Source organism: Nesoenas mayeri (genome assembly GCF_963082525.1).
Source record: "Nesoenas mayeri genome assembly, chromosome: 22".
Taxonomy (NCBI): domain Eukaryota; kingdom Metazoa; phylum Chordata; class Aves; order Columbiformes; family Columbidae; genus Nesoenas; species Nesoenas mayeri.
In genome coordinates, this window is record NC_137572.1 from 7,371,679 (window position 1) to 7,395,524 (window position 23,846).

A 23,846-nucleotide genomic window follows, 5' to 3' on the forward strand; every position below is an offset into this window, starting at 1 on the left:
TTGCTGTTGGCTGGCACTGGGCAGTGGGACCCCCCGGTTCAGCAGGGACCCCCCAGTGTGGTGGGGACTCCCGGGTGGGCAGTGGGGACCCCCAGGCGTGGCAGAGACCCCCCGGTTGAGCGGGGACCCCCTGGTGCGGCGGGGACCCCCGGGCGCCGGGGCCGCTGTCCGCGGTGCTGAAGCGGCGGCTGCGGGCGCGCCGGGCGGGGGGCGCCCTGGGGAGGGCGGGGGGCGCTCTAGGGAGGGCGGGGGTGCCGGTGCACGGCGGGTCCTGCCCGGTGCGAGGCGCGGGCAGGGCCCGGTGTTTGGTGCGTTCTCCTCGGTGCGGCTGGGAAGGTGGTGGCTGCAGGGGCAGGTGGGTCCCGTGGCTGAGGGGCGGCAGCCAAGGTCCCCCTCGCCCACCCCCAGGGGCGGGTGCCGCTCAGGCGTCCCGCCAGACCGACCAGAGGGTGCCCAGCGTGACGCTGTAGGCCAGCACGGCCGCCAGGTAGGCTCGGAAGAGCAGGACGTCCAAGACGTAGCCCACTTGCAGCCAGTCGCGGGCCACGTCGCGGAACTCCTCGCGCTTCTCCAGGAAGCGGCGGATGGCGGCGACCTCGCGCAGGACGCCCTGCGCCAGCGGTGAGCCCTCCGTTTGCTCGGCAAAAGCCGGCACGGGCATCGCGCCCCCCGCCGCCTCGCCCTCCCGGGGGTCCTCACCGCTGTAGTGGTTCAGCTTGGCTGCGGGACCGAGAGAGGCAAGTGTGAAAAATCTCTTTAGACAGGGAAGCAGGGCTACTGCGGGTGAGCTGGGCATCCGGATCACCACGCAGACAGGGGACACGTAGACGGCTACATAGGACCCCGTCCCCCTCAGACCCCGTGGGCCCCCTCTGTGCAGCCCTTACCTGTGCTGTCATTGTTCTCCACCTCCCCAGAGATGTCTGAGCTCTGGGTCCTGCTTTGGCTGAATTTCTTCCTGTCCCCGATGCAGAGCAGCACGGTGGCTCGTTCCAGCAACAGGTGCTTGACCCACTGGGGGACGTGGGGCTGCAGGTCTTGCTTGTGCACCAGGCGCACGATCAGGATGGTCTCCGTCAGGCTGATGACCAGCAGTGCCATGCACACCACAAAGTAGATGCCTGTGGAGCCATCAGAGAGGTGAGTGACTGCAAAGGCTCGTGCCCAAGCAGTTGGCTTGGCAGGTCGTGCCGTCATACCTATCAAGGGGGTGCCTACAGCAGTAGCCGGCAGCGTGTCAGACACAATGATGAGGAAAACTGAGTAGCCTAGCAGGAGGGTGATCTTGAAAGAGACCCTCTCGCCACTGTTGGGAGGCAGGTAGAAGCCCACAATGTCCATGATCATCAGGAAGATGCTGGGGAGCAGCAGGCTGACGGTGTAGAAGAGGGGCCGTCTGCGGATGACCACCTGCAGGACAGAGGGACAGGAAAGGCTCCGCAAAGGGTGGAAACGATGGCTTGAGCTGGCGCAGCTCTCCGCCCGGGGGGCGAGGATGGCGGGGTGCCCTGAGGCGAGCCAGAGGAAGGGCTGAGCAGCAGGAGCCTCCTGCCCGCAGGCAGCAGCACCGCGGCAGCTGGTGACCAAGCAACAGCATCTGGGGCCAGGCCCTTCCCCAGCGCCCCATCCCCGAGAAACACTGAAGCCAAGGAGCCTTACGTAGAACTTCATCTCGGCGTAGCTGTCGCTGCTCTTGACGCTGAACTCCTGGAAGCAGCTGAGCACGTAGAGCAGCTCCCACTCGCCCTGGTTCATGAAGATGCTCCGGTCGAACTTGACCAGCTCCGGCTGCCGCCACAGCGAGAGGTTGAGGTCGCGGACTGAGGGGTGAGGAGACGTGAGAACCGGGGGTCCCCGGCCCGAGCGGCGGCGCTGCCGCCCTCCCGCCCGCATCCCCGGTCCGCTGGGGCCACCTAGAGGGGCCGGAGCCTCCTGCACGGAGCTGCCGCCCGGCCCGGCCCCGGGCACTCACTGTGGTGCAGCCAGCTGGTGAAGGTGAGCGAGCAGTTCTGCACGTCGAAGGGGAAGTTGTAGATGTCCAGGCTGCAGGCGGTCACCACCTGGATGGGCTTGAGGTTCTGCACCTCCCCGTGGTGCCCAACGTAGACGTAGGGGACGGGGGGGGACTTGCCGACGTCCACACTGGGGACACGAGGGACAGAGGCGTGGGCTGGGGAGCACCTTGGGCACCTACCGCTGAGCCACCTTTGGAGGGGAGGGGCCCGGGAGCCAGGGGCTTCTCCCTGCCCCGAGCTGCCGTTTGGCAGCACCCGTGTGCGGTGTCGCCTCTGCTGCCTCTCGCACCCCCAGGAGCGTTCGTGTCCTTGCCCCAGGGGACACTGAAACCCCCGCACACAGGGAGGACACCGGCTGGCTCCGTGGGAAGGGCCAGCAGCTCCGCAGCTGCCCTGGCATTGTGCTGCCTCACAAAGCCTTTCTCCCGAGAGCTGGATCCCACCCCCGGCACGGCGCGGGTAATTACCGCCGGCCGCAGTGAGCCAGCGCTGGAAACGGCCCAAGTGCCGAGCCGTCCCCATCTGCGGCTCGCCCGGCGCGGGGACGCTGCCAGCGCTGTGCTGGGAATACAAAGCGTGGGGCAGCACATACCCGGGGGGCCGGGGGGGCCGTGGCACTCACAACTCATTGATGAGGATGTCGGGCACCCAGATGCTCTCTGCGGGGAGGGAGATCTGCGTCAGGTTGTCGAAGCGTGCCGGGTCCCACCTCAGGAACTCGTCTGTCCAGTGCTGGGGACAAGGGATGGTGGCTTGAGGGGTGAGGTCCCTGCTGCCCACCAGCACCTGGACCTCACGCCAGCACCCTGCCCTGGGACACCCTCTTCAGTGCCACCCATGGGACTATCGCAGCAACCAGCGCTGAGAAGCACGGACCTTGAGGTTCGTGCCCTACAGAGGTCTTGCCATCCCCTGGGTGGGTTTGACGTCGCTGTGTGCCTCTCCCATGGGAAAACCTGTGTCCAGGGGTGCGCAGCCCCAGCAAGCAAGGGGTCTCATCTTCTCACCTGCCTGTACCAGATGTAGGTGGTCAGCACCTGGTTCTTCTCATCCTGCAGGAAGAAGAGCACATGGCATTGGCACGGGGGGTATCAGCATCAGGAAGACGGGCAGAGCGTGCCGGGAGGATGCGGCGTGCCGGGAGGATGTGGCACACCAGGTACTGCTCCCCTCGCTGTGGACACAGGGAAGCTGCCCTTGCCCCACGCGGGATGGGAGGGGGGACTCACCACGCCCAGGATGGCGTAGACCATGAGGTCGATGGCCACGTTGGTGGTCGTTCGCCAGTCCCGCACGGGCCGGGTGCCCTTCTGGTAGTGGGCCAGCAGGTAGCGGGACAGGCGGCGCAGGGCGGGCTGGGCGGGCTCTGGTGTCCGGCCCCCCCGGCGGGAACCTGCCGGGAGAGGGAGGGATGGGGTGGGAAACAAACCCATCTGCCAGAACCACCGCCTGATGCTCTATTATTATCCCCTGCTGCGCAGGTGGCCGGTGCTGTGACCTGCCCGGCCGCGGAGGGCAGCGCTGCTGCGGCCGCTCTCCAGATCGATGCAGGACAGTGGCAGTGGGGACCACGAGGGACCCGCTGCCCCTGCATAAGTGTCCTCCCCCTCACTCATTCCAGGGGAATTTCCTCTTCGCTGTGCGGTGGTGAAGGTTAGAGACGAACCGGGGTGCTACATTCACTTATTAGGTGTCTTGGTATTGCTTCCTGTGGAAACAATCCCTGGGCTGATGCCGGCAGCGTTAATCACCGAGGGGCAACGGGAGCAGCAGTTAGGGTGAGGGAAGGAAAACAGGCGCTGCTGACACCGTGCCGGCAATTCACCTGGTGCCGCTCGGCGCAGCCCTGGCATGTGGGGTGTGTCTGCTCCCACCTTCCCACCCCATGCCCGCCAGCATCATTGCGGCAGGAGCCGCGCTGCTCCTGTGCTGCCGGCTCCGCCGCGCTGACCGCGGGAGCCGGGCGCGCCGCCCCGGCGAGAGGGAGATCTGATGGGAAGGGAATCTGACCGGCCCAGACTCACTAACCGCTGAAGCTTTCGGCTGCGGTGCCGCAGAGCAGCACAACCGCTATTCACCACTTCTCAGGAAGTTTAAGCAAGGAAAAGCCACACTGATAGCGGTGGCTGCTTTGGCAGCTGGCAGTGCAGAGCCGGGATTACAAACCGTAGGCACAGCATCGCTTCCGCGCACTGTCGTCCCCAAACCCAGCTCTGCATCGTGAGGGGTGGAACATCATACTGGAGAAGTCCCTTCATGAGCGCAGGGCTCGGCAGCAGCTTCCAGGGGGTGCAGGCGGGAGATCGCCCTGTTTGCCTCTCTCCTCTCCCAGGGCTCAGACCCTGCACATTTCCAGTGCACCCGAAGCCCCGTAGTGACGAGCCCCCAGCCCCTTGGGCTCCTGCAGAAGAGGTTCCCACACCTGCGCTTCTCCCAGGTACGTTCATTTTCAGCGGCGTTCAGGTCTCTAAAAAGCAGCCTGTGCCGTGCAGCACTGCCTGGGCTTTGGGGAGGGTGCTCCATGCCCTGGGCTGTGCCCCGGCCCCCAGCCCTGCCCGCTGCCCCCCGCCTTACCTGTGCTCTGCAGCGGCGCGGCCAGCGGCAGCAGGGCCAGCAGCGCCCCGAGCGCGGCGGGGCCCATGGTGCGGCTGCTGCTCTGCACCGCGGCGCCGCGCAGGACTGAGCCCGAGCGGGAGGCAGGCAGCTCTCCTGGCTCGCCTTCCCCCAACGGCGGCTTTTTGAGAACGCCCAATTAATCTCGCAATCAAGCTCTCCTGCTGCATCAAGTTTCAGCTGGGAGGATGTGAGATGAAGCCACCCAGCCGCCCCCTGCCCCGCCGGCTCCCCCGGGGCTGCCCGTCCCCTGGGCAGGCGCCTGGCCCTGCAAATCTGGGTTTGGGGGTGCGAGCACCGTGCCGGCGGGCAGCAGGACGGGGCACGGTGGGGGTGCGGACGCTGAAACCCCAGGGCTGCGCCAGGAGCGCCTCATCACAGCAATTTGCATTTGCAAGCAGATTTCCACAAGGGAAAGCACACCTTGCACCAACATTCAACACCTTTAGGCAAACAAGGCCATAAGCAAAGGTTGGTCCCATGTGACGGACAGCAAAAACATGCCCATGTGCCGGTGCCCTGCTCAGGCTGCAGCATCCTTCCCTCCGGGTCACAGCATCATGGCCTTGGAGCAAGGACACGTTCCCCCGTCTGCTGGGGAGCCCCCGTCCCCCAGTCCCTATAATCTTATATGTTCCTGTACATATGTCTGTGTTTATGTGTGTTACAGGTGCCCGCATCCCCACGAAGCTGCTGGAAGTGCTGGGGCCACAGTGGGCAGAGAGCGGAGCCGGCGGCGGCGCGGAGCAAATCACATCAGATGGCAGCGTGGAGTCACTTAAACGAGATAAGAATTAGTGCGCGGCCCTGATGAACTCCCCCTCGGCTGCCAGCAGCCGTGTCAGGCAGAGAGCGAGAGCAGAGCCGCGGCTAATTTGATTTCTCGGCTCCGTTAGCGGCTGGCAAGTCACCTCCCGGGGAGCGCAGGCAGCTCGGAGCGCTTTCCCCTTATTGAATCTGGGTAATGGGAATCACGGGCAGCGCCGCGGCGGCGCTGGGGACCGTGCCCTGCTCCGTCCCCTCCTCTGGCCCCCCGCGTCCCCGGCGCAGGATGGGGCCAGGACCGCTCCAGCGGAGCCTCTGCTGCAGCATCATTAACTCCGAATGTTCTCCCTTGGGTTTTACTTCTTCATCTTAAAGAGATTTTAATGTAGTTCCTATCAGCCCTCCTGTTATCGGATATCTAATTAGCATGATCTATTATAGCCTCGTGTTACGCGCGCACGGGGGGCTCTTGCGGGACTTTTTGTGGGGCAGCTGATATCAATTGGCAGCGCCTGGATCAGATTTACTTTCTGAAATGGCGTAATGGGATTTTATTAGCCCTGTAATCTGCTGCGCGGTAATTGCTTTTCTGGGAATCGAAGCGCTCGGCGTCCGGGGCTGCCCAGGGCTCAGCGCCGCGTCCTGCCCGGGCTCTGCCGCAGCAGCAGCGCCTCTGCGCGGGTGCAGCCCCGGGGAGCCCCGTGTCCCGCAGCGCCTGGGCCGCGGTGGCAGCGGCCGCCAGAACCACTCGCGTGTGTCCCATTAGCTCCCAGAACCGCTGTCCTGGCAGCACCTGCCCGCGCGGAGCGGCGGGAGAGGGACGCGGCTCAGAGCGCGTTTGGAGCGTCAGAAGCAATAAAGCATCACGGAGCAGCCCTGGCAGCGCAGCCTGAGGCCTGAGGCCGCCCATTATGGAGCCTCGTGCTGCCCCAGATTGCTTGTCTGCTGTGATTTAACGCTGCGAGACATGCAATGAGCACCGCGCATGGGCAGGCTGTGGTGCGGGCACAGGGGGGTCTCAGCACCCCGCAGCAGTGGGACGTGGGTGCTGCACCCTTGGCTAATGTCATCACTGCCGGGGGGCGGAGTGGGTGCTCATAGCTTTGCAGGGAAAAGGCTCATCCTCACCCTACTGCCAAAGGAGCCCAATGCCTTTAAACATCACACAGAAGGGAGGGGAGTGCTTTCCTTTCCATCCCCTTCTCCATTAGACACCCTTCAGGTGTTTGCAATATTCTGCCACCGTCTCATTTTCCATTAAAGGCAGGTAATAATAAGCACGGGAAGGCACTTGGAGCCCATTGCTGTTAATGAAGGAGCCGCAGCTCATCGCGAGCAGGGACGGCAGCCACGCGTCGCGGGTGCCCTGTCCCCCAGGCCAGGCGGGAATTGCCTTGCTGAGAGTGACCCAGCAGCATCTAGTCTTGCATGACCATCTTTGCCCTTTCATTTCTTAGGGGAGAGCCGTGCGGGGCGCAGGGGGATGTTGGTGTCCAGGCCCGTCTCCGCGCGCGGGCTGTGTCGCCTGCTTGGCGCAAAGCCCGTCCCCGAGGTCGGTTTGCAGCAGAGATCGTGCAGGTGCCGCCGACCCTCATGTGAAAATCCCCCGTGTGCCGCCCGCACCTTCCACCCCAGCTCTCCCGCTGCAGCTCTAGATTTTGAGAAGTGTTTCCAACCACAAACCACAGCGCGTCCAGCCTGGGTTTTAACACAACCATGTCACCTATTAAAGCTGGGTATTTTTCCCTTCATTTTCCAGAGAAAATGAGAAAGATTTCAAGGAAATGGGAAAGGCTAATTTGGGCTGAAAAGGCTGTTAGCTTTTAATGAAGAACGCCTGAAAAAGTCTTGCAGAAAAGCAAGACCGGCTGTTTTGTTTTCTCTTTGTGTATCAAGGAAACTGGATAAGGTGGCTGGCTTGCTGGGTTTTACTTTATCTACCCTGCTAACTCCTCCTCCTCGTCCCTCCCGGATTCCTGAGCGGGAGCGTCCGTGAGAACACAGGAACCGAGGAGATCCCAGAAGGACCCCGCTGAAGTTCCCATGCCCTTCCAGCACACAAGGCGAGGAGCAGCGCGGTTGCGGTGCTGCAGGAGGACGTTTCGCTGCGTCCCGGTGGGCTGAGCCGACCTGCCCGGGCGCGGGCGCCACGTCCGTGCTGGGGGCTGTCTCGGTTCAGGGCATGCACTGTTTTGTTACAGTAAGAGCGGTGAAGTCTCGGCTGTGTCAGCGTGGGGGTGCGCAGGGCAGGGCACTCGGTGCCCTTTGGCTCTGGGAAATGCGCGTTTTCTGCTCCTTTTCCCAGACTGGTGAGCGGAGAGCGGGTGTCTGGCCCCCTCTGTCGTTACAAACCTTTCGTGCCCGGTTGTCCCCGGGATGCGCCCGAAAGGAGCATCCCCGGCTGCAGGGCGACGGGACAGGGACCTTTCCCGTGTCCGCGGGACCGCTGCGCTTTTTGCTCGGGCTTTGAATCGTTTATGTATTTGTTGTATGTTTTACCCCGGGGTCAGGCAGCCCCCGCGCAGGGGGGCCGCTCTCTCCGGGTGCTCGGGGCGGGGGGGACCGGAGCGGGGGGACACCGGGGCGGGCCGGGGGACCGGACGGCGGGGACACCGGGGCGGGCCGGGCGCTGCGCATGCGCTGTGCGCTCCCGCCGGCATGCCGGCCGATCCGCAGGTCCCGGGCGGCGCGGTGAGCGGGGGCTCCGGGGGCTCCGGGGGCTGGGGGGGCGGGGGTCCCGGGGCCGCGGCTGCCGCCGGCCGCTTCTCCTCGGGCTGCGCGGTGCCGGGACCGGCGGGCTCGGGCGTCCCGGCCGTTCGGCTCGGCGCGGTCGGCGGGTTCCGCCCGTTGTTCGGGGGCCGGGGTCTCCGTGCGGACGGTCCGTCCCGGCGGCTGCCCCGGGCGGCGGTTCGCGCTCCCCGTGTCCCGGCGCTGCGCGGTCGGTTTGGCGTCATTGTTCGGTGGGGCTTGGGCTCGGTTGTGTTTCCGAGCGCCGCGTGGTGCCCGCCGGTGTTCATTACCAGCCCTGACACTTGTTTTCAGCCTCGCGGAGCGACGATCAGCCAGAGCGAACCCACGTGCGCTCCCCAAAAACTCGGCAGGTTTGTTGCGCCGAGCGCAGTTCCCACGGTTTTGGGGCTGCCAGGGGCCTCCGGACACCTGTTGAGTGGGATGAGCTCCCTGCTGTCCATACAAACCTCTGTTCCCAAAGGCGGGATAGAACTGCACTGGAAATCATTAGCACATTGAGCGGTGACTTAGGGCGGCGGGTGGGTAATTGGCTTTGCGGTGCAGCAGCGTTTGCGAGTCCTGGCGAAGCAGAAAAACCCAGAGAATCGTGCCCTGTCCTGCCTTGGATTTGGTTACAGTAATGTGGCTTATTAGCGTGTGGGTTTTCTCTACAATGGAAAAACACGCCCTGCGGCGTGAGGCGGGGTCAGCGGCGCACGCCGAGGTTCCAAATTAGCACGGTGATCTAAGCCGCATGCCTTTGCCAAACGTGCCCTTGCCAAACGTGCCCGGCAGCAGCATGGGTGGATGGCTCAGAAAAGTAATTGACTTACTACTTCCTGGTTGGAACTTGTGAAAGCATCTTGAATTTTTTCGAGTAATGAGACAGCAGACACCTGAGTTTCTCTGTCTGTGACGTTGCTGGTTAAGGTGAGCTACGTGTGAGGTGTGAAAAGCCGCGCTTTGTTGGACGGTGCTGGCAGGACTGAGCCGGGTCACCCCGTTACGCGGGGCTCAGGGAGCGCAGGCAAGGCTGCGGAGATTCAGTAAGTGCTGAAGAATCTCACCAGAGCTCGGGTCACCCGCGCGCCGGGGACGGAGGAGCCGCCACAGCCTCTCGAGCCCTTTTTCTGCCACCGTATTGTTGGTGAGAAGTGACACGCACAAGTGGCATGTGCAGCTGGGCTTAAAATAGCGCCTGGCCGGTGCGCTGGGAACACGCGACCTCCTTATATGTCCCTCGGCTGCCGAGGGTGTCCCTGCCGCGGCAGGTGCCGCGCACCCGGCGCCGGGGTCGCCGATCCTCGCCGTCTGACGTGCTCCTGAGGGCGCGACCCGTTCATCGCCAGTCTGTGAGCCCAGGGGCAACGTTGAGCAGGGTGTTCAAGCTGACGTTGGTATTAACATCAGGCAAGCGTGGCGGCAGTTTTGTGTTAAACCGTCAGTAAAAGGGGGAGAAGGAAGCAATGCTGCAGTGAGCCCTGGGCGAGCCTCGCAGGACCTGCTCCCTGTCTCTCCCGGTCACCTTTTCACCTGAGCTTTCTTTGTTTCTCCCTTGTAGGATTGCCAGATGCTTTTAAACCAGCTGAAGGAGATCACAGGGATTCAAGATTCGGCATTCTTGGACGCGGCTCTAAAGGTGCCTGTTGTCATTGTCACTGGAAGGAGAACTCGGGGTTTGTCCCCAAAGGCGGGTTTGGGTGCTCGGGAAATGTGACACACGGGTTGGAGGTTTGCTGGTGAGGGAACGTGCATTTTGGGGGTTCACACGTATTCATCTGTACCTGAAACCAAAACCCCTCGCTGAGCTGGGAACAGTTCTAACTATAGACCTTAAAACCTGTGCTCGCTGTGCTAAAACACTGTAAACATCTCCTGGGAGTTCGGCTCCTCGAGCCCGTTATCTGGGCCCCGCGGTAAACACAGGCTGAGCGGCTCGGAGCAGCTTTTCCCTGTGTAGGCAGGAGCCGTGCGGGGCTGCAGCGGCACCGCAGCTCTGCGGCTGCTGCGTCGCGTCCATCCCAGAACACTCGTCTCTGCTCCGGGGACGCAGGAACCTCAGGCGCTGGGAGAAGCAGCGTTTGCTGGGAAGGTCCCTTCCCCTCGTGCCCATTTCAGTATTGATAAATTGTGTTGTTAAACTGGCTGCCGTGCATTGGTCCAGAATCGCCAGGCGCCGTCCACCCTCTCGAGACGCAGCAGCAGGATGCGGGCTGTGCTGAAAATACACTGAGAGGCTCTTTGAGGAAATTCCCAAACGTTTCATTGAGAAGTCACGTCCAGAAAATGCTAGAATGAGTTGAAAGGAGGTTAGCCCGTAGCAATGGTCTGTGTGAGGGCCTCGCTCAGTGAGTCAAACACCTTGAAATCCACAGTTTGATTCCGGGTGGCAAAGAGCCCTGTGGCGCTTCAGCCTCCTGCGACCACTCCAGTCTCTTGCGAGGGAAATTAAATTACCTAATGGAGTCGGTATTGTCCTGGTATCAAAGCCAAAGTGCTTACCGACAGAAACTGTAGCCGTCGTTATTTTCGTTCTTTACCGCTGCGCGTCACCAGCAGGTCTCTGTGCCGTGCCCGGGGATCGCAGCGCGGTGGCGTCTGCCTGTCCCTGCCGCGGAGGCACCCTGTGTCACACAGGGGCAGGTGGAATGACCCCGGCGCTGCGGATTTCCCCGTCTCGTTCTGCCAGGCTGCGGATGGGGACCTGACGGCAGCTGTCACGTTCCTGACGGAGGAGCAGGCGCAGGAGCCGGTCGGGGATGCGGCCGCCAGGGAGCCGGCGCCGTGGGAAGGGAGCGCCGCGGGCAAGCGGCTCCGGCACGGTGAGTCCTGCGCTCGCTCGCGGGTTTCACCCGAGCCCAAACAAAAGGTGGAGAACTGATCTGAGCGCTGCCTCCGGCTGCAGATGCGAGGGCTGCGCTTGGGGCTGACACCGAGGACGACGCCCCCGCGGTCGCCAGGGCGCCGGAGTCGCCCGGAGCTGAGGCTGCGGACAGACACACTGCGGACAGGTCGGTGGGTCCGCGCACGGGATTCGGTTCTCCCGATAGCGCCCGGCTCTGCGGTCCCGCTCGCGGGTCCTGTAGCGCTCGAGGGCGCTGACGGGACCGCGTCCTGCAGCACGGTGCGTGTCGCTGTGACAGGCTGCAGGAAACGCCTCCTGCCGACAGCGCCAACCGCTCCAAAAGGAAACGCTGCGAGGTCTGGGGAGAAAACCACAAGCAGAACGACTGGAGAAGAGTGGGCGACTGGCCCGTGGGCATGAAAAATATTGGCAATACGTGTTGGTTTAGCGCTGTCATACAGGTAACATGATAGAAACGTCCTTCTGGAGTCAGTGTTTATCAGAATTAAGTATGCAGCAGCTCTGTGAAGTCGTCATCATACGCAGATGAGGGAACGTGACGGTGCTCAAAGGAGACCTCTGGTTTTGATTGAGATGGTTGCGATTGATTCTGGGCGTGCGCAGAAAGAGCCAGAGAGCAGTGAACTGGACTTGGTGTAGGAACAGATGCAGATACATAGAATCTGTGTGTACGTGTGCCGGGTTTCTTTGGTACAGCGATGTCCAAATGCTTATGGAGTGACAGAAGCTTGACTGGCAAAGTGAACTGATAATCCAATTTTACTGCAGTTATTGTTGGCTCCATAATTGATGGGGTATCGGGTTCTAGGTAATGGAGTACACTAACATAGATGCTTGAAGCAATAAGCAAATAGGCAGCATGTATTATTAGTGATAACCTCCATGAGGAGAGACAACAGTAAGTGGAACTGAGCGGATTTGTCTCTTGTAACCATTCCACACCAGCAGATAGATGTTCATGGTGCATCTCCAGCCTGGAGAGGAGGCCAGAAAGCTTCGCATGGGCTCCTTTCTCACTGGGTCCTTTCCCGGACGCTTTTCGTAGCTTGTCTCACAGAACAGAAAACTCTGACCTGAAACGGTGATGTGTCCTGGGAAGGGCAGGAGGAGGCTTTGTTCTTTGCTGGGTGCGGGTGAGCTGGTCCAGCACACAGATGCTCACTTGGTAAATGTGTTTTCAGTAACACAAGGCCATGGAGGAACGAGCAGTTAACGAAAAAGCTGTTGAGCAGAAGAGCGACAACGGGGCATCAAACGGCCGCGGATCAGACCCTCGCAGGGGTGACGAGTTTTGCCTCTCGTTTCAGTCTCTGTTCCAGCTGCCCGAGTTCCGGAGGCTGGTCCTTGGCTACTCCGTCCCACAGGACGTGCTCGAGGGCTGTCACAGCCGCACTGTGAGTTCGCCCCGAGCGTCGCCGTACGGTTCCCCCCGTTGCGGTTCGCTGTTCCGCTCTTTCTCCAGGCAGGTTTAATTTGGGGCCATCTGGGACTCGGTGCCTGCGTTAACGGCTTTGCAGCGGTCAGGCTGCGTCAAAGGCACATTTGGGAAATACTTTTCAAAAACGTAATCACTGTGGAGAAAAATCTGATGCTTCTCATAGCGCTTTCCTCTGGAGCTTCTTCCTAAGGGTGGCGCGGGGAGAAACTCGTCCCATAAATCTTCTCTGTTAGCTCCAGATCGTTGACTTGTTCACACGTGCTCTAGACCGGGTGTTTGAGCCCGTCTCGAGCCCCAGAACCTCCTGAGGGCAGAAGATGCTCGGAAACTGCTTGGAGTAAAAGGCGGACGTAGATTTCTCCTGCGCTCGTTAGATATTCCCGTGATTGCTTCCCGTGCGCCCGCGCGTGCTGTTGATGCTCTGCTGAACCTGCGTGCGGACAGAACCCATTCACAAATGCACCCGGTCTTGCCTTCTGCTGTAGCAATTGTTTCTTCTGGTATTTTGTGTTGTTTTGGTAAATTCTTGTGTCTGTTTGGAGACCGGATTGCTGCCGCGCACTGACACCGCGTGTCTCTCGGCTGCTGTCCCGCTAATGCCCCTTTCTCCTGGTGGCGGGGGCGCCTCTGAAGCTGTGTGCGTGGCCTGCGGGGGCACTCGGGTTGAAGATGCTGCTTTTTCTGAGTTGTGGGAAGGGTTTGGCTTTTCTTCTTTTTGCAACACAGGAAAAAAGAAATATTGCATTCATGCAAGAGCTTCAGTGCCTGTTTGCTCTAATGCTGGGGACGCGCCGTAAGTTTGTAGACCCTTCTGCAGCGCTGGAGCTCCTGAGGGACGCGTTCAGATCCGCGGAAGAACAGCAGGTAAAACCCTGTTAAAAAGCCTTTTGCTTGCCTCAGAGCGGCACTTGCAGCCTATTTCGCTTCCTCCTGCTGTTCCTTTCGGAGGCCTCTTCGCATGTTTGTCACCCGACAAGCAGCTGTCCCTGTGCCATTTAGGCAGAATGAACGCGCTCGCTAATTAAACAGCCCGCGTAACGGTGCTGTGCGCGGCGCCATCTGCGTGGCTGGGTAGCGATCGCAGTCGTTTCCTCTGATTTAGTTTGAGATGCGCAGAGTGTTCATTATCGGTCTAAACCAGCTCAGCGCTCGGGTTTCTCTGTCTCGGGGGGCGGTGAAGCGCGTGGTGTCCCGGCCACGGCAGAGCCCGGCGCGCGTTCCGCTCCGTGTCGCGCGGGACTCTCCCTTGTCTCTTGCAGCAAGACGTGAGCGAGTTCACGCACAAGCTGCTGGACTGGCTGGAGGACGCGTTCCAGCTTGCGGTGAGCGGCCGGTGAGTCTGCTGTCCTCCCAGGGCTTTGACCTGGCAGATTCTAGACGTGACACCCTCAAAATCCAAGGGCTTTACGGGAAAACGTTGGGTGAATGACAGAGTTTTGTTGACCGGGGACGGCGCTCCTGAGGCTCGGGCTGCGCTAACGCGGTGCGACACGCGCAGTTCCTGTGCGTAAGCGTTAGGAGTATTTGTTCAACGCCAGCATGGCCTGCAGAGCAGGTGAGCTCTGGAGGGGCCTCGGGAGAGCTGGTGTGCACGGAAGGTTTGCTTTACTGGAGCCGCATTTCAAAAGGCAGAGCCGTAACTTCTCCCTTTCCCTTGCCAGTGTAAGTGTCATAAGGTGCTTTTGAGTACGACAGGGGATGAGGAGCTTGCTCTGTATGTTGTGCTTGGATTGAACACGTGAGCTGCGACTGTAGGAAGATTCCCAAGCAAAGGCTTTGGTTGTGACGAGGGGTTGTTTTCAGCCCGCGGCTGCAGCTGAACCTGTGCTTTTTCTTTCCAAAACAGGAGCCCCGGGGACAAATCAGAAAACCCGATGGTGCAGCTTTTCTACGGCACTTTCCTGACTGAGGGCGTCCACGAGGGTGAGTGAGCCTCGTAGATTTGTTTTTCAGCTCCTGGGAGTGCTTTATTTATAGCAGCGGCGACACAGAATTTGTTGTGTGTTCCCGATGAAATTGCCTAGTGCTTTAAACTTGCAAACGCTCTCCTTGCTGAAGTCGTCTGTAGCGTTTATGGAGCCTGTAGCGGAGTGTTCTGTTCTCTTCAATGAGTTTGTGGTTTCTGTGGCGCTTCCATCACGCAGGCAACACCTTTTCCAAGATCGAGACCTTTGGGCAGTATCCGCTGCAGGTGAACGGTTACCGAGACCTGGCCGAGTGCCTGGCGGGAGCGATGGTGGAGGGGGAGCTGGAGGCGCCGCGGGCCCCGGCGTACGGACAGCAGGTGGGAGCGGCGTCCGCCGCCGGGCTCTGGCGCGCAGCGTCCCGCGCTGTTCTGAGAACTGTAGACGGCGATCGCGAACGTTCCGTGCGAACCGAATGCAAAATGCTCTCTGGGTGCCCGGGATGTCACATAAGCGTTAGTGCCGTGCGGCGGGACGCTGGTCTTTGCTTGTTCGTAAAGATGTGTCGTCCCGTACAAGCGGCTGAGGAGCTTGTTTGGAATGCGAAAGGCAGCGTGTGCTGGGGCCGCGTGGTAAAGTCTCTCTCTTTCTGTTGAAGCCTGCCCGTACCGGAGCAGGGACAGCCGCTGCCTCCATGTTTTCGGAGGGTGCAGCACAGTGCTTAACCGATGGTATGCCTTTTGGAATTTGTCTCTTTCTCCCATTGGTTTTTTTCTTCTCATTTTCACTCTCACCTTCTGACCGTGCTGAGTTTTCATTTTTAGTTGCTCTTACTGTCCCGAATCACACACCACTCGTGCCGTCCTTAGCCAGGGCGAGCGGTCCCCGTCGGCGTCGCAGGCGGGAACTCAGCCTGGAGGAGGGCTGGGAAGTAACAGGCAGAGGTCTGCAGAGTTGTCTGGGGCAGAGCGGGCAGGGAAAGGTGTTTCAGTTCTGGGAGGACGTCTGGAAAAGGTGCTGCTGGGGTTTGAACCGGCAGAGACAAAAGGACGTGTCCGCGGGTGAGCCCTGCCCGGCGCTGGGCTCCGGCGCTTGCTCCGGGTTTGCCTGGAGCTGCCGTTTACTGAGGCAGCCGTGCCTGAGGCAGAAGGGCTGCAGGGGCAGGTCTGGGGCTGGCGCTGGAGGCGCTTTAGTCGTTCATTGTGCGGATAGAAGGAAAAAGCTCTGGCTTTATTGCTGAGCAGTCTGGCTGGAAAGGCTGCGTGTGAGCTTCGCTCCCGGGCGCGTTCGGGTGCTGCCTGGAGCTCACAGCATCGGGGTCACGAGAACCGGCATCTCTGCGGGACTCGTGTTCGCTCTTCACCAGTGCGTGCGATCCGTGTTGGAAAAGCACCTCCTGGAGGCTGTTAGCTGAGCGCCAGCGTTGGCGCCGTGTCTGCTCATTTTGTAGGGTTCTGCGCTGGACCCATTCATAATCTATCGAGCCGGACGCATCAGGCAATTAGAATTAGTTTTCTGAAAGCTATTTTGAGACTTCTTCACGGTAAAAACGTGGAATGGAAGCAGAAATTTTAATCTTGTAAAATTTACCTTTCTGACTAGTCACTCTGTTTACTCAGTATTTAGAGACAGGCAGACGGTTAAGATCGGTCTAAAATCATATAGGATCAGCCTAAAACATGCTGTTTAGCAGTCGTCTTAAAACAAGCCCCTTTGGGGCCCTTGTGCTCCCGCTGCAGCGCTGGTTCACGAAGCTCCCGCCCGTCCTGACCTTCGAGCTCTCGCGGTTCGAGTTCAATCAGTCACTGGGACAGCCCGAGAAGATTCACACCAGGCTGGAATTCCCGCAGACCATTTATATGGACAGGTGAGTCGTTCCGTCCTGCGGTGCGTTCAGAGCTGTTGCTTCATGCGGTCCAACAGGTTGTATGGGGGAGCGAGGAAGGATTTAGCAACGCTTGGGAAAGATTGTGGCCGAATCTCACGTGGGGGGGATCTGTGTCTCTTGCTCAGGTACCTCTACAGCAGCAAAGAGCTTATTCAGACCAAGCGGGAAGAGCTGAAGAGGCTGAAGGAGAAAATGGTGGTTCTGCAGCAGAAGCTGGAAAGGTGAGCGGGCAGCGAGGTGCATTTCTGTGCTGCCTTTTAGATGAGTTTTCCGAGACAAGAGACACTTGCAGAGAAAGGACGGACGGAACCGGGTTTGTTCTGGGAAGCGTGTTTTCAAAACCAAACTGTTTGGTTTTGAATATCACGGATGCTGGTAGAGCAGTAAATTCTGCAGCTGCTCCCGTTTCTCTGCAGGTACCTGCAGTTCGGCTCCGGCCCCGCGCGCTTCCCGCTGCCCGACATGCTGCGCTCCGTGCTGGAGTTCGTGGGTGCGGGGACACCGCCAGTGCCACCGGGGACACCGCTGCTGCCGCCGGGGACACCGCCGGTGCCAGCGGGGCCAGTGCCGGTGCCACCTGCCCAGGACCAGCCCCACAGGTGAGTGCAGGGAGATGAGATCGTTGCTCCGGGACACTGCGCCTCTCAGCTGAACGTTCCCTGCTTGCACCCTGAAAGTGGGTTATTTACTGTTTGTGTGACTGTAACGCTGCATCTAATCTGTTCCGTTTCCAAAAGCGTCACCACATTCGCTGTCTGAGCAGCAATTCCGAGTTAAATTATGTGCTCTTTTTGGTTAGGCTACTCATTTTTTTGCTTCATCAACCAGTAAATTACTGCAATATGGGATTATTACAAACTTGGCCGGCGTGGTTGGTTTGCACTCTAAATTAAGCTGAGTAAATACATGAGTTTCGTAGTGGTAAGGGAAGGAATTCTTAGAATTGCTCATTGTGGATCTGTGCTTACAGAGTTCTATGAGAATTTGAGCTGTTATTTGTCTTATACTTCAGTTTGCTCTGTTAAAGGAGAACAACATTTCACTTAATTTGTTCTCCTCTTGTGCCATCCCAGAAGGGGAATCCTGCTCTGGCTCTGGAGCGGTTTCTGTCGGGTGTATTTGCAGGCGGGAGCAGAGGGCTGACCGCCTGTCTGGGTGTGGGGTTTGCTCCGCAGCGCGCTGGAGGGCAGGACGCTGGAAGGGCCGGATGCCGGCGCTGGAGACGCGCGTTTCTTTCTGACGAGCTCCTCGCCGCAGCAGAGCCCGTGTGCTCCGCTCGCGCCGCGCGGCTCCGCGGCCGGAGCGGCGGGTCGTCCGGCTCCCCGCGCCGCGTCCGAGGAAGAGCTGAACCTCGTCCGGACGTGCCTGCAGCGATGGACGGATGAGGTTGAGCAGGACATGCAAGGTTGGCCCCAGATGTCTTTCGGCTCCCACGTTAAGAGTATTTGGTAGTTGCTGCACGGCTTCGCGCTTTTGGAAGCGAAGGAAATAGCTGTCATTAATTTTACTGTGTTTATTCTCTCGGTTGTGACGTTCTTGGCAGAGCTGAAGGAGTCTATTGCCAGGATCAACGTGTCCGTTGAGCAGATGTACTGCGACCCGCTCCTCCAGCAGGTGAGAAACCAGCTCCGCGAGGCCAGCGCTGAGCTGATGCCGCTGGTGCGGGTTTGGTTAGTAGCTGCCAGTTGCAGGTCTGCACTGCAGTGTATTTTAAAAACCCGCCATTTTCTGATGAAGCAGAGAAAAGATTCTTTCTTAAAATCTTGTTGCTCTTTCCCTTAAAAGCCAGTTCTCGCTAGTAGGAAATGTATTGTGTGAATGAAGAGTCTTGTAGCAGGCGACAGCTGTGAACGTGTTGGCAGTCTCTGTAAAGCCGGTTCGCTACAACGCGCCTGCAGCCCGTGTCCGTGTGCGCGCAGGTTCCCTACGGGCTGCACGCCGTGCTGGTGCACGAGGGCCAGGCCAACGCCGGCCACTACTGGGCCTACGTGTACGACCGGCGCCGCCAGGCCTGGCTCAAGTACAACGACATCGCGGTGACCGAGGCGTCGTGGGAGGAGCTGCAGAGAGACTCGTTCGGGGGCGCGCGGAACGCCAGCGCCTACTGCGTGCTATACACCCGCGGCACCGCGGCAGGTACGGCAGCGCCGCTCCCGTTCGCCGACGTGCGCGGTTCCTCAGCTGCTCTTTGTGCCGCTGCCTTTTGACGGTGCAAAAAACTTCACCCCACGTAGAAGTGAAAGAGTTTGCTCCCTGCTCCATCCGTTTATAAACCCCAATAGGGCCGCGGACTGAACGGTGCTGGTGAGGCTAGGGACAGTTCTTCCCATCCGGTTAACGTGTGCCAGTCTCCCATCTACTGCTTTCCACATCCATCTACTGCCCGTGGTTTTCCCTCTGACTCTTTATGTGACAGTGTCGCTTTTACAAGGGCACGTGAAACCTCCCCTGCTCTACTTCTCCTGGTTCTGTCAGGCGCTCTGGCTCTGGCTCGGTTTTAGCGGTGTTGTTACACTGGGCTGAAGCGGGGCCGGTTCTGTGCAGCCTCTGAGCTGTTGGTGGCAGCGGCTCAGTGCGTGTGCAGTGCCAATGTATAAATAGTTCTGCGCAGAAATTACTGTGCACGTGGCACTATACATGGCAAACAGCTGTAGAAGAACCTAATAATTTCACGCGTGGTTCATTTCGATGTAACAAATGGAAAGAAACAATGGAGAACTGTCATTCTGTTCATCGCTAAATATGGCTGATGAGGATCTGGAGGTCGTTCTTTGTCTCCTGTGACAGTTCCGTTGCTCAAATGGACACAGGATTTTTTTTCCCCCTGTAATGCGTTTTGTATTGTTTTCTGAAGATGCTTTGCTTTCACAATGGGTGAGTAAGAAATAGAATTGTCAGTTGCTTTTGATCCATTTCAAGAGTTGTCTAAAGCTGATACTACTCCGAGTTGGCGCTGGTTTAAACCAAATACTGAAGTAGATCTGAACAGTGCTGAGAAATGCCAGCGTGACACTCGCGTGGCGGAATCCGCGCAGTTCCCACCTCTGGGTGCTGTGCAGGGTCGTAGGTGTCTCCAGCTGCGTTGTGAATGGTCCCGCTATTGGCAGTTTAAACACTGTTCTCGATTGTGCCCGTGAATAAGGATGAATTTCTGAGCTACGGCATCAGCAGGCGCCGTTTCTGGCGGTTCTCTGCGGTACAGGCCATCCAGTGGCAGAACAAACCCGGGGTTTGTTTCACACCACTCTGTAGATTTGTCTTTGGTTTTGCACTTTTGCTTATGAATCATCTTAAATGAAACAGGGCAAAAAAAGTGGTGTTTTTCCCATTTACCTCCCGGCCAGTTCGGCTGCGGCTCTCGGTCGTGGCGCGTTTGTCGAGCCGCTCCGGCGTGTCCCGCTGCCGTCGGGTTGATTGCGGCCCCGTGTTCCCGCAGGCGCGGGCGGTGCCTCGGAGGCCGGGCGGCTGCAGGAGGAGCTCGACGCCCTGTCCCCGGAGCTCAGGCACTACGTGCAGGAGGAGAACTGGCGCCTGGAGCGCGAGGCAGAGCAGTGGGACGAGGAGCCGTCCTGCTCGGTGCCTGCGGCCGAGCCGTCGCCCGCCGCGGGGCCGCAGGAGCTCTCCTCCGAGTCGGGACCAGGTAACGCCGCGGTGAAACCGGGAACGGGCCGAAATACACCAAAAGACAAAAACCATGAGGGTGTTGGAGCCCTGCAGAAATCTGTGTGTGCCTGGGAGAAGCTGCTGCTGGAGCAGCGGCAGGAGGCTCCGTCCTGGCAAACCAAAGGCTGTTCTGCCGTTGGTGCCAGTGCCTCCTCACAGCCTTGTCACCAGAAATGCCATTCACCACTCATTTAATCATACTGGGCTAATCTCATCTCGCTCCTGGGCTTTATTTTCGTTAGTAAATACAAGTGGAAGCGGTCGAGGCGCTGTTCTCTGGAGCAGGAACAGCGGGAGGGTGTGCAGAGGTGCCTTCCCCGCTGCGATGAGCAGCAGCCGTCTAGCCCTGTGCAGACAAGCGTTAGAGAACAAGAGCGACATCAGTGTCCCGGTTTGTGCTCGCTAACGCGATGTGATCCCTGTGTCCTGACAGATGTGCTGCCGGGCCGCGAGCGGAGCGCGCGCTCGCTGTCCTCCGAGCACGCCCACATGGCCGCGGAGCAGACGGCCCAGGCCATCGCCAACACCGCCGACGCCTACGAGAGGGACGGCGTGGAGGCCGCGCTCTGCGAGGTACGAGCTGCGCGCCGGAGCCGCCGCGTCTCCTCTTGCGCTCAGCCTCCTTGCCTTCGCTTGCTCCGTTTCTGTGCAGCTCTGCGCCACGGCTGGCTCGGCCACCTCTCGCTTTCCTGTGCTTTGCCTTGGTTTCTCTTACTCCTTCTCTTCTGTTTCGGCTGCAGCCGGAGGAGGTAGAGCCGGAGGAGGTAGAGCCGGAGGAGGCGCCGGCGGGAGGAGCCGGGACGGCCGAGGCCGAGCGGCCGTGGGACGCGGAGCAGCGCGGACCGGCTGCCCCGAGCAGCTCCCGGCTCTCCGAGGTGGAAATCCCCAGCGTGGGGAAGATCCCTGTTAGGTCTGATGCAGACGGATATAACGAGGAGGTACAGAGCCCAGCGCAGGGCTTAATTAGTGCCGGTCATTAACCTGTAACTCTGGCGTGAGCTGGCTTGGAGCTTTCCTGAGACGGGGTACGGTAGGAGCCTGTTGTGGAAACGTGGCTGTTCGCAAAGTGCCTGTTCCCACTGCAGAGATGACAAAGGCCAGAGCAAATCCTTCACTAGTTTCACTTTAAACTCCATCAGAAGAGCAGCTGCGTGAGAGCGCTCAGTCGTTCGGTCTGCACGTTGTCCCGAGGAATCTTCCTGGCACAACTCTATCAAAACTGATCCTGCTGGTATTAATTTATTGACAGGCGTCTTGGCTGCCTTCAGTTAGAGTTCCGTCCCCTCTCTCAGACATTAACCGCTAATAATGAGCAGAACTTACAGCCCCGGCTGCTGAGTTTGTGGGTCCATGTGGGTCCCGTGTGACCGCGCTGGGCCGCGCTCGAGCAGCGCTGGGCAGTTCGGCCTCTCCCGGCACGACTGGTTTCGCACAACCCCGGGTGTCGCTCCTCACGCTGTGTGATGTGGCTCAACGCTGCTCTCCTCGTGCCGCTGGGACGACGGAGGGGACGCGGAGGGGACGCGGAGGGGCTGAGGTCGCTGTGCTCCGCGTCCTCGCGTGTTCGTTCGCGCGTTGCAGCCTGCGGGGACCCGCCTGCAGCGCTCCGGGTGCCTGGAGAGAGCTCTGCATGTGAAGCGCATGCGGTAGATGGAGCACGGAGCGTACGAGAAAAGCACAGCTTGTTCTGCCTGCGATTTCCTTTAAACCTTCTCTCGTGCCAGTTTTTCCCGATCTTCACTGTGCCTTCTGTTCTCTCCCTGTGTGTCCGTGTCCCTGTCCGTGTGTCCCGTGCCGCGGCAGGTGATGCTGAGCCCCGCCATGCAAGGCGTCATCCTGGCCATTGCCAAAGCGCGCCAGACCTTCGATCGCGACGGGTCTGAAGCGGGGCTCGTCAAGGTACCTCGCTGGCGTGCTGGGCGCAGCGGGGCTGTGCCGCGCTGGCGCGTCCGGAGCGGGAGGGAGCGGCTCGTGCGGGTTTTCCTCCAGCTCGTGGCCTGTCCGTCCTGCAGTTCCGTTTCTGCTCTTATTGTGACAACAGATCTGTGGGTCCTCCACAGTTTTTGGAGCCTGTAAGGAAACTCCCTCCTCCCAGGAGAAAATCCAGCCTTTGTTTCCTTTCTTTTTTTTACTTTTCACTACTTTTCCTGCTTTCGGTATTGGCAGTTTTCTCAACATGCGCAATACAGCACGGGCTCCCCGGCACGCCTCTCAGGATCTGTTCTCTGAGTCCTTGGCGTGATCATCAGGCAATAAACCAGCACTCGTGGCAGGTTTATTCGGTCCTGAACACACACTTGTGTGACCTCCCTCGTAGGATGTGTCCTCAAGAAACGCACGTGTTGAGGAGAGGGCTGGGAAGGAGCGCTGCCGAAGCTGAGCCCGCTGTTCGGCTTCGCGGGCGGGCAGGCTTAACAGAAAATGCCACGTGGGAGAACCACCCGTGCTCTTAATCTACAGGAATATAAATCGCTAGACACTCTTGCGCCGTTACCGCAGATATAAGCACATTGCAGGCGGGTTACCGGAGGCCCGCGGTGCCCGTGGGCGCTGCGCTCACACGCCGCTGGCGCACTGTCCCCGCAGGCGTTCCACGAGGAGTACTCGCGGCTGTACCTGCTGGCCAAGGAGACGCCGACGCCGTGCAGCGACGCGCGGCTGCAGCACGTGCTCATCTACCTGCTGCAGAACAACGCGCCGCAGCAGGTGGTGGAGCGGACCCTGCTCGAGCAGTTCGCCGACAAGAACCTGAGCTACGATGAGAGGTTTGTGCCGCGGGTGCCGCCGCGCAGCTTCTCTCACCGGGAAGCGGCCGATCTGACTTTTCTCCTCCGCTTGCACGGGCAGGTCCATCAGCATCATGAAGGTGGCGCGGGCGAAGCTGCGGGAGATCGGCCCCGACGACGTGGACATGGAGGAGTACCGGGTAAGGGCACCGTGCCGCGGTGTCTGTGGTGCTGCCACCAGGCGCGTGTCTGCACGGGGATGCTGGGAGGGAGCACGAGTGCACCTGAGCTTTGCAGAGTGCCTGTGCGCTTGGCTAAATCGCTTTGTGAGTCGCTTGCAAGAGACGTTTAAAGCCTTCAAAGGGTAAAACCTTTTGGGTTGTGAAGGGACGTAACAGGCGGGGGGCCTGACGCTGTCTTGCTGCTCCCCGCAGAGATGGCACGAAGACTACAGCCTTTTCCGCAAGGTCTCGGTGTACCTGCTGACGGGCCTGGAGCTCTACCAGAACAAAAAGTGAGTGCCTGCCCTGGTGTGTTTGGACAAGACAAGCTGCGGCCTCCCCGTGGGGCGCTTGGACAGAACCTCCTGCAGACCCAGCATGGTTGGGAGTTCGCTCGTGTTTTTGAGGCCACGGGGCTTGCTCTTGGAGCTGCTGGTAGCCCTCACTTGAATCCGCGCTCAGCAGCCCGGGTGAGCGCTTTGGTGTCGTGATGAGCTACCAGGTAGTGCCTCCCGCTTTCCCTTCGTTTTGTCCTCTGTGCATTAGACCTTTATATTCTCATTTCCAGAGGCGGGTTTGCGGGAACGAGTGCCATGGGGTGGTTTGTTTCATTTTCCGTTGGACTCCTGTATCCAAACGCTCCCCGAGCAGGCGGGACTGACGCCGTGCGCCCTCCGCAGGTACCAGGAGTCGCTGACCTACCTGGTGTACGCCTACCAGAGCAACGAGCAGCTGCTGTGCAAGGGGCCGGGCCGTGGCGTGAGCGAGGCGCTCATCGCCCTGTACCGCAGGAAGTGTCTGCTGGTTCGTACCGGGCCCGGGGACGCGGGGACGGAGCAGCGCGGGGACACCAGATCCCGCGGGGACACCAGATCCCGTGGGGATGCTGGCTCACCTGGGTCCTTGCCTGGGCAATCAGACCACAGCCCCTTCTAGGAGCTTAATTAGGGACGGTTACGATGCTGCTGAGCGTGCTCTTGGGTTCTAACCCCGCGCTTGTGGCGTTAACTCGGTCGT

General features: G+C 59.9%; 2 protein-coding genes across 2 annotated transcripts in view; one reads left to right on the top strand and one right to left on the bottom strand.

The window, feature by feature from the left end:
* USP28 (ubiquitin specific peptidase 28) overlaps positions 1 to 23,846 on the top strand; it is a gene marked incomplete at both ends in the record, with an annotated part of 269,710 nt that overhangs the window by 244,150 nt on the left and 1,714 nt on the right. The window contains 23 exons of the mRNA XM_080358005.1: positions 9,685 to 9,762; positions 10,813 to 10,945; positions 11,029 to 11,134; positions 11,267 to 11,429; positions 12,297 to 12,383; positions 13,154 to 13,291; positions 13,687 to 13,760; positions 14,274 to 14,350; positions 14,572 to 14,711; positions 16,071 to 16,198; positions 16,345 to 16,440; positions 16,636 to 16,818; positions 17,395 to 17,624; positions 17,763 to 17,833; positions 18,139 to 18,355; positions 19,656 to 19,859; positions 20,316 to 20,455; positions 20,623 to 20,820; positions 21,686 to 21,781; positions 22,469 to 22,647; positions 22,730 to 22,808; positions 23,043 to 23,122; positions 23,510 to 23,633. Coding sequence (XP_080214131.1) covers positions 9,685 to 9,762; positions 10,813 to 10,945; positions 11,029 to 11,134; positions 11,267 to 11,429; positions 12,297 to 12,383; positions 13,154 to 13,291; positions 13,687 to 13,760; positions 14,274 to 14,350; positions 14,572 to 14,711; positions 16,071 to 16,198; positions 16,345 to 16,440; positions 16,636 to 16,818; positions 17,395 to 17,624; positions 17,763 to 17,833; positions 18,139 to 18,355; positions 19,656 to 19,859; positions 20,316 to 20,455; positions 20,623 to 20,820; positions 21,686 to 21,781; positions 22,469 to 22,647; positions 22,730 to 22,808; positions 23,043 to 23,122; positions 23,510 to 23,633 — 3,021 coding nt within the window. The remainder of the gene's footprint in view (positions 1 to 9,684; positions 9,763 to 10,812; positions 10,946 to 11,028; positions 11,135 to 11,266; positions 11,430 to 12,296; positions 12,384 to 13,153; positions 13,292 to 13,686; positions 13,761 to 14,273; positions 14,351 to 14,571; positions 14,712 to 16,070; positions 16,199 to 16,344; positions 16,441 to 16,635; positions 16,819 to 17,394; positions 17,625 to 17,762; positions 17,834 to 18,138; positions 18,356 to 19,655; positions 19,860 to 20,315; positions 20,456 to 20,622; positions 20,821 to 21,685; positions 21,782 to 22,468; positions 22,648 to 22,729; positions 22,809 to 23,042; positions 23,123 to 23,509; positions 23,634 to 23,846) is intronic.
* Positions 422 to 4,798, bottom strand: LOC308048754 (5-hydroxytryptamine receptor 3A-like; the record flags this gene model as incomplete). The annotated part of the gene is given in 11 exon segments (XM_080358051.1): positions 422 to 720; positions 888 to 1,121; positions 1,200 to 1,410; positions 1,660 to 1,820; positions 1,973 to 2,142; positions 2,638 to 2,747; positions 3,023 to 3,067; positions 3,245 to 3,408; positions 4,590 to 4,706; positions 4,709 to 4,747; positions 4,750 to 4,798. Coding segments are annotated over 11 exon segments (1,599 nt in total).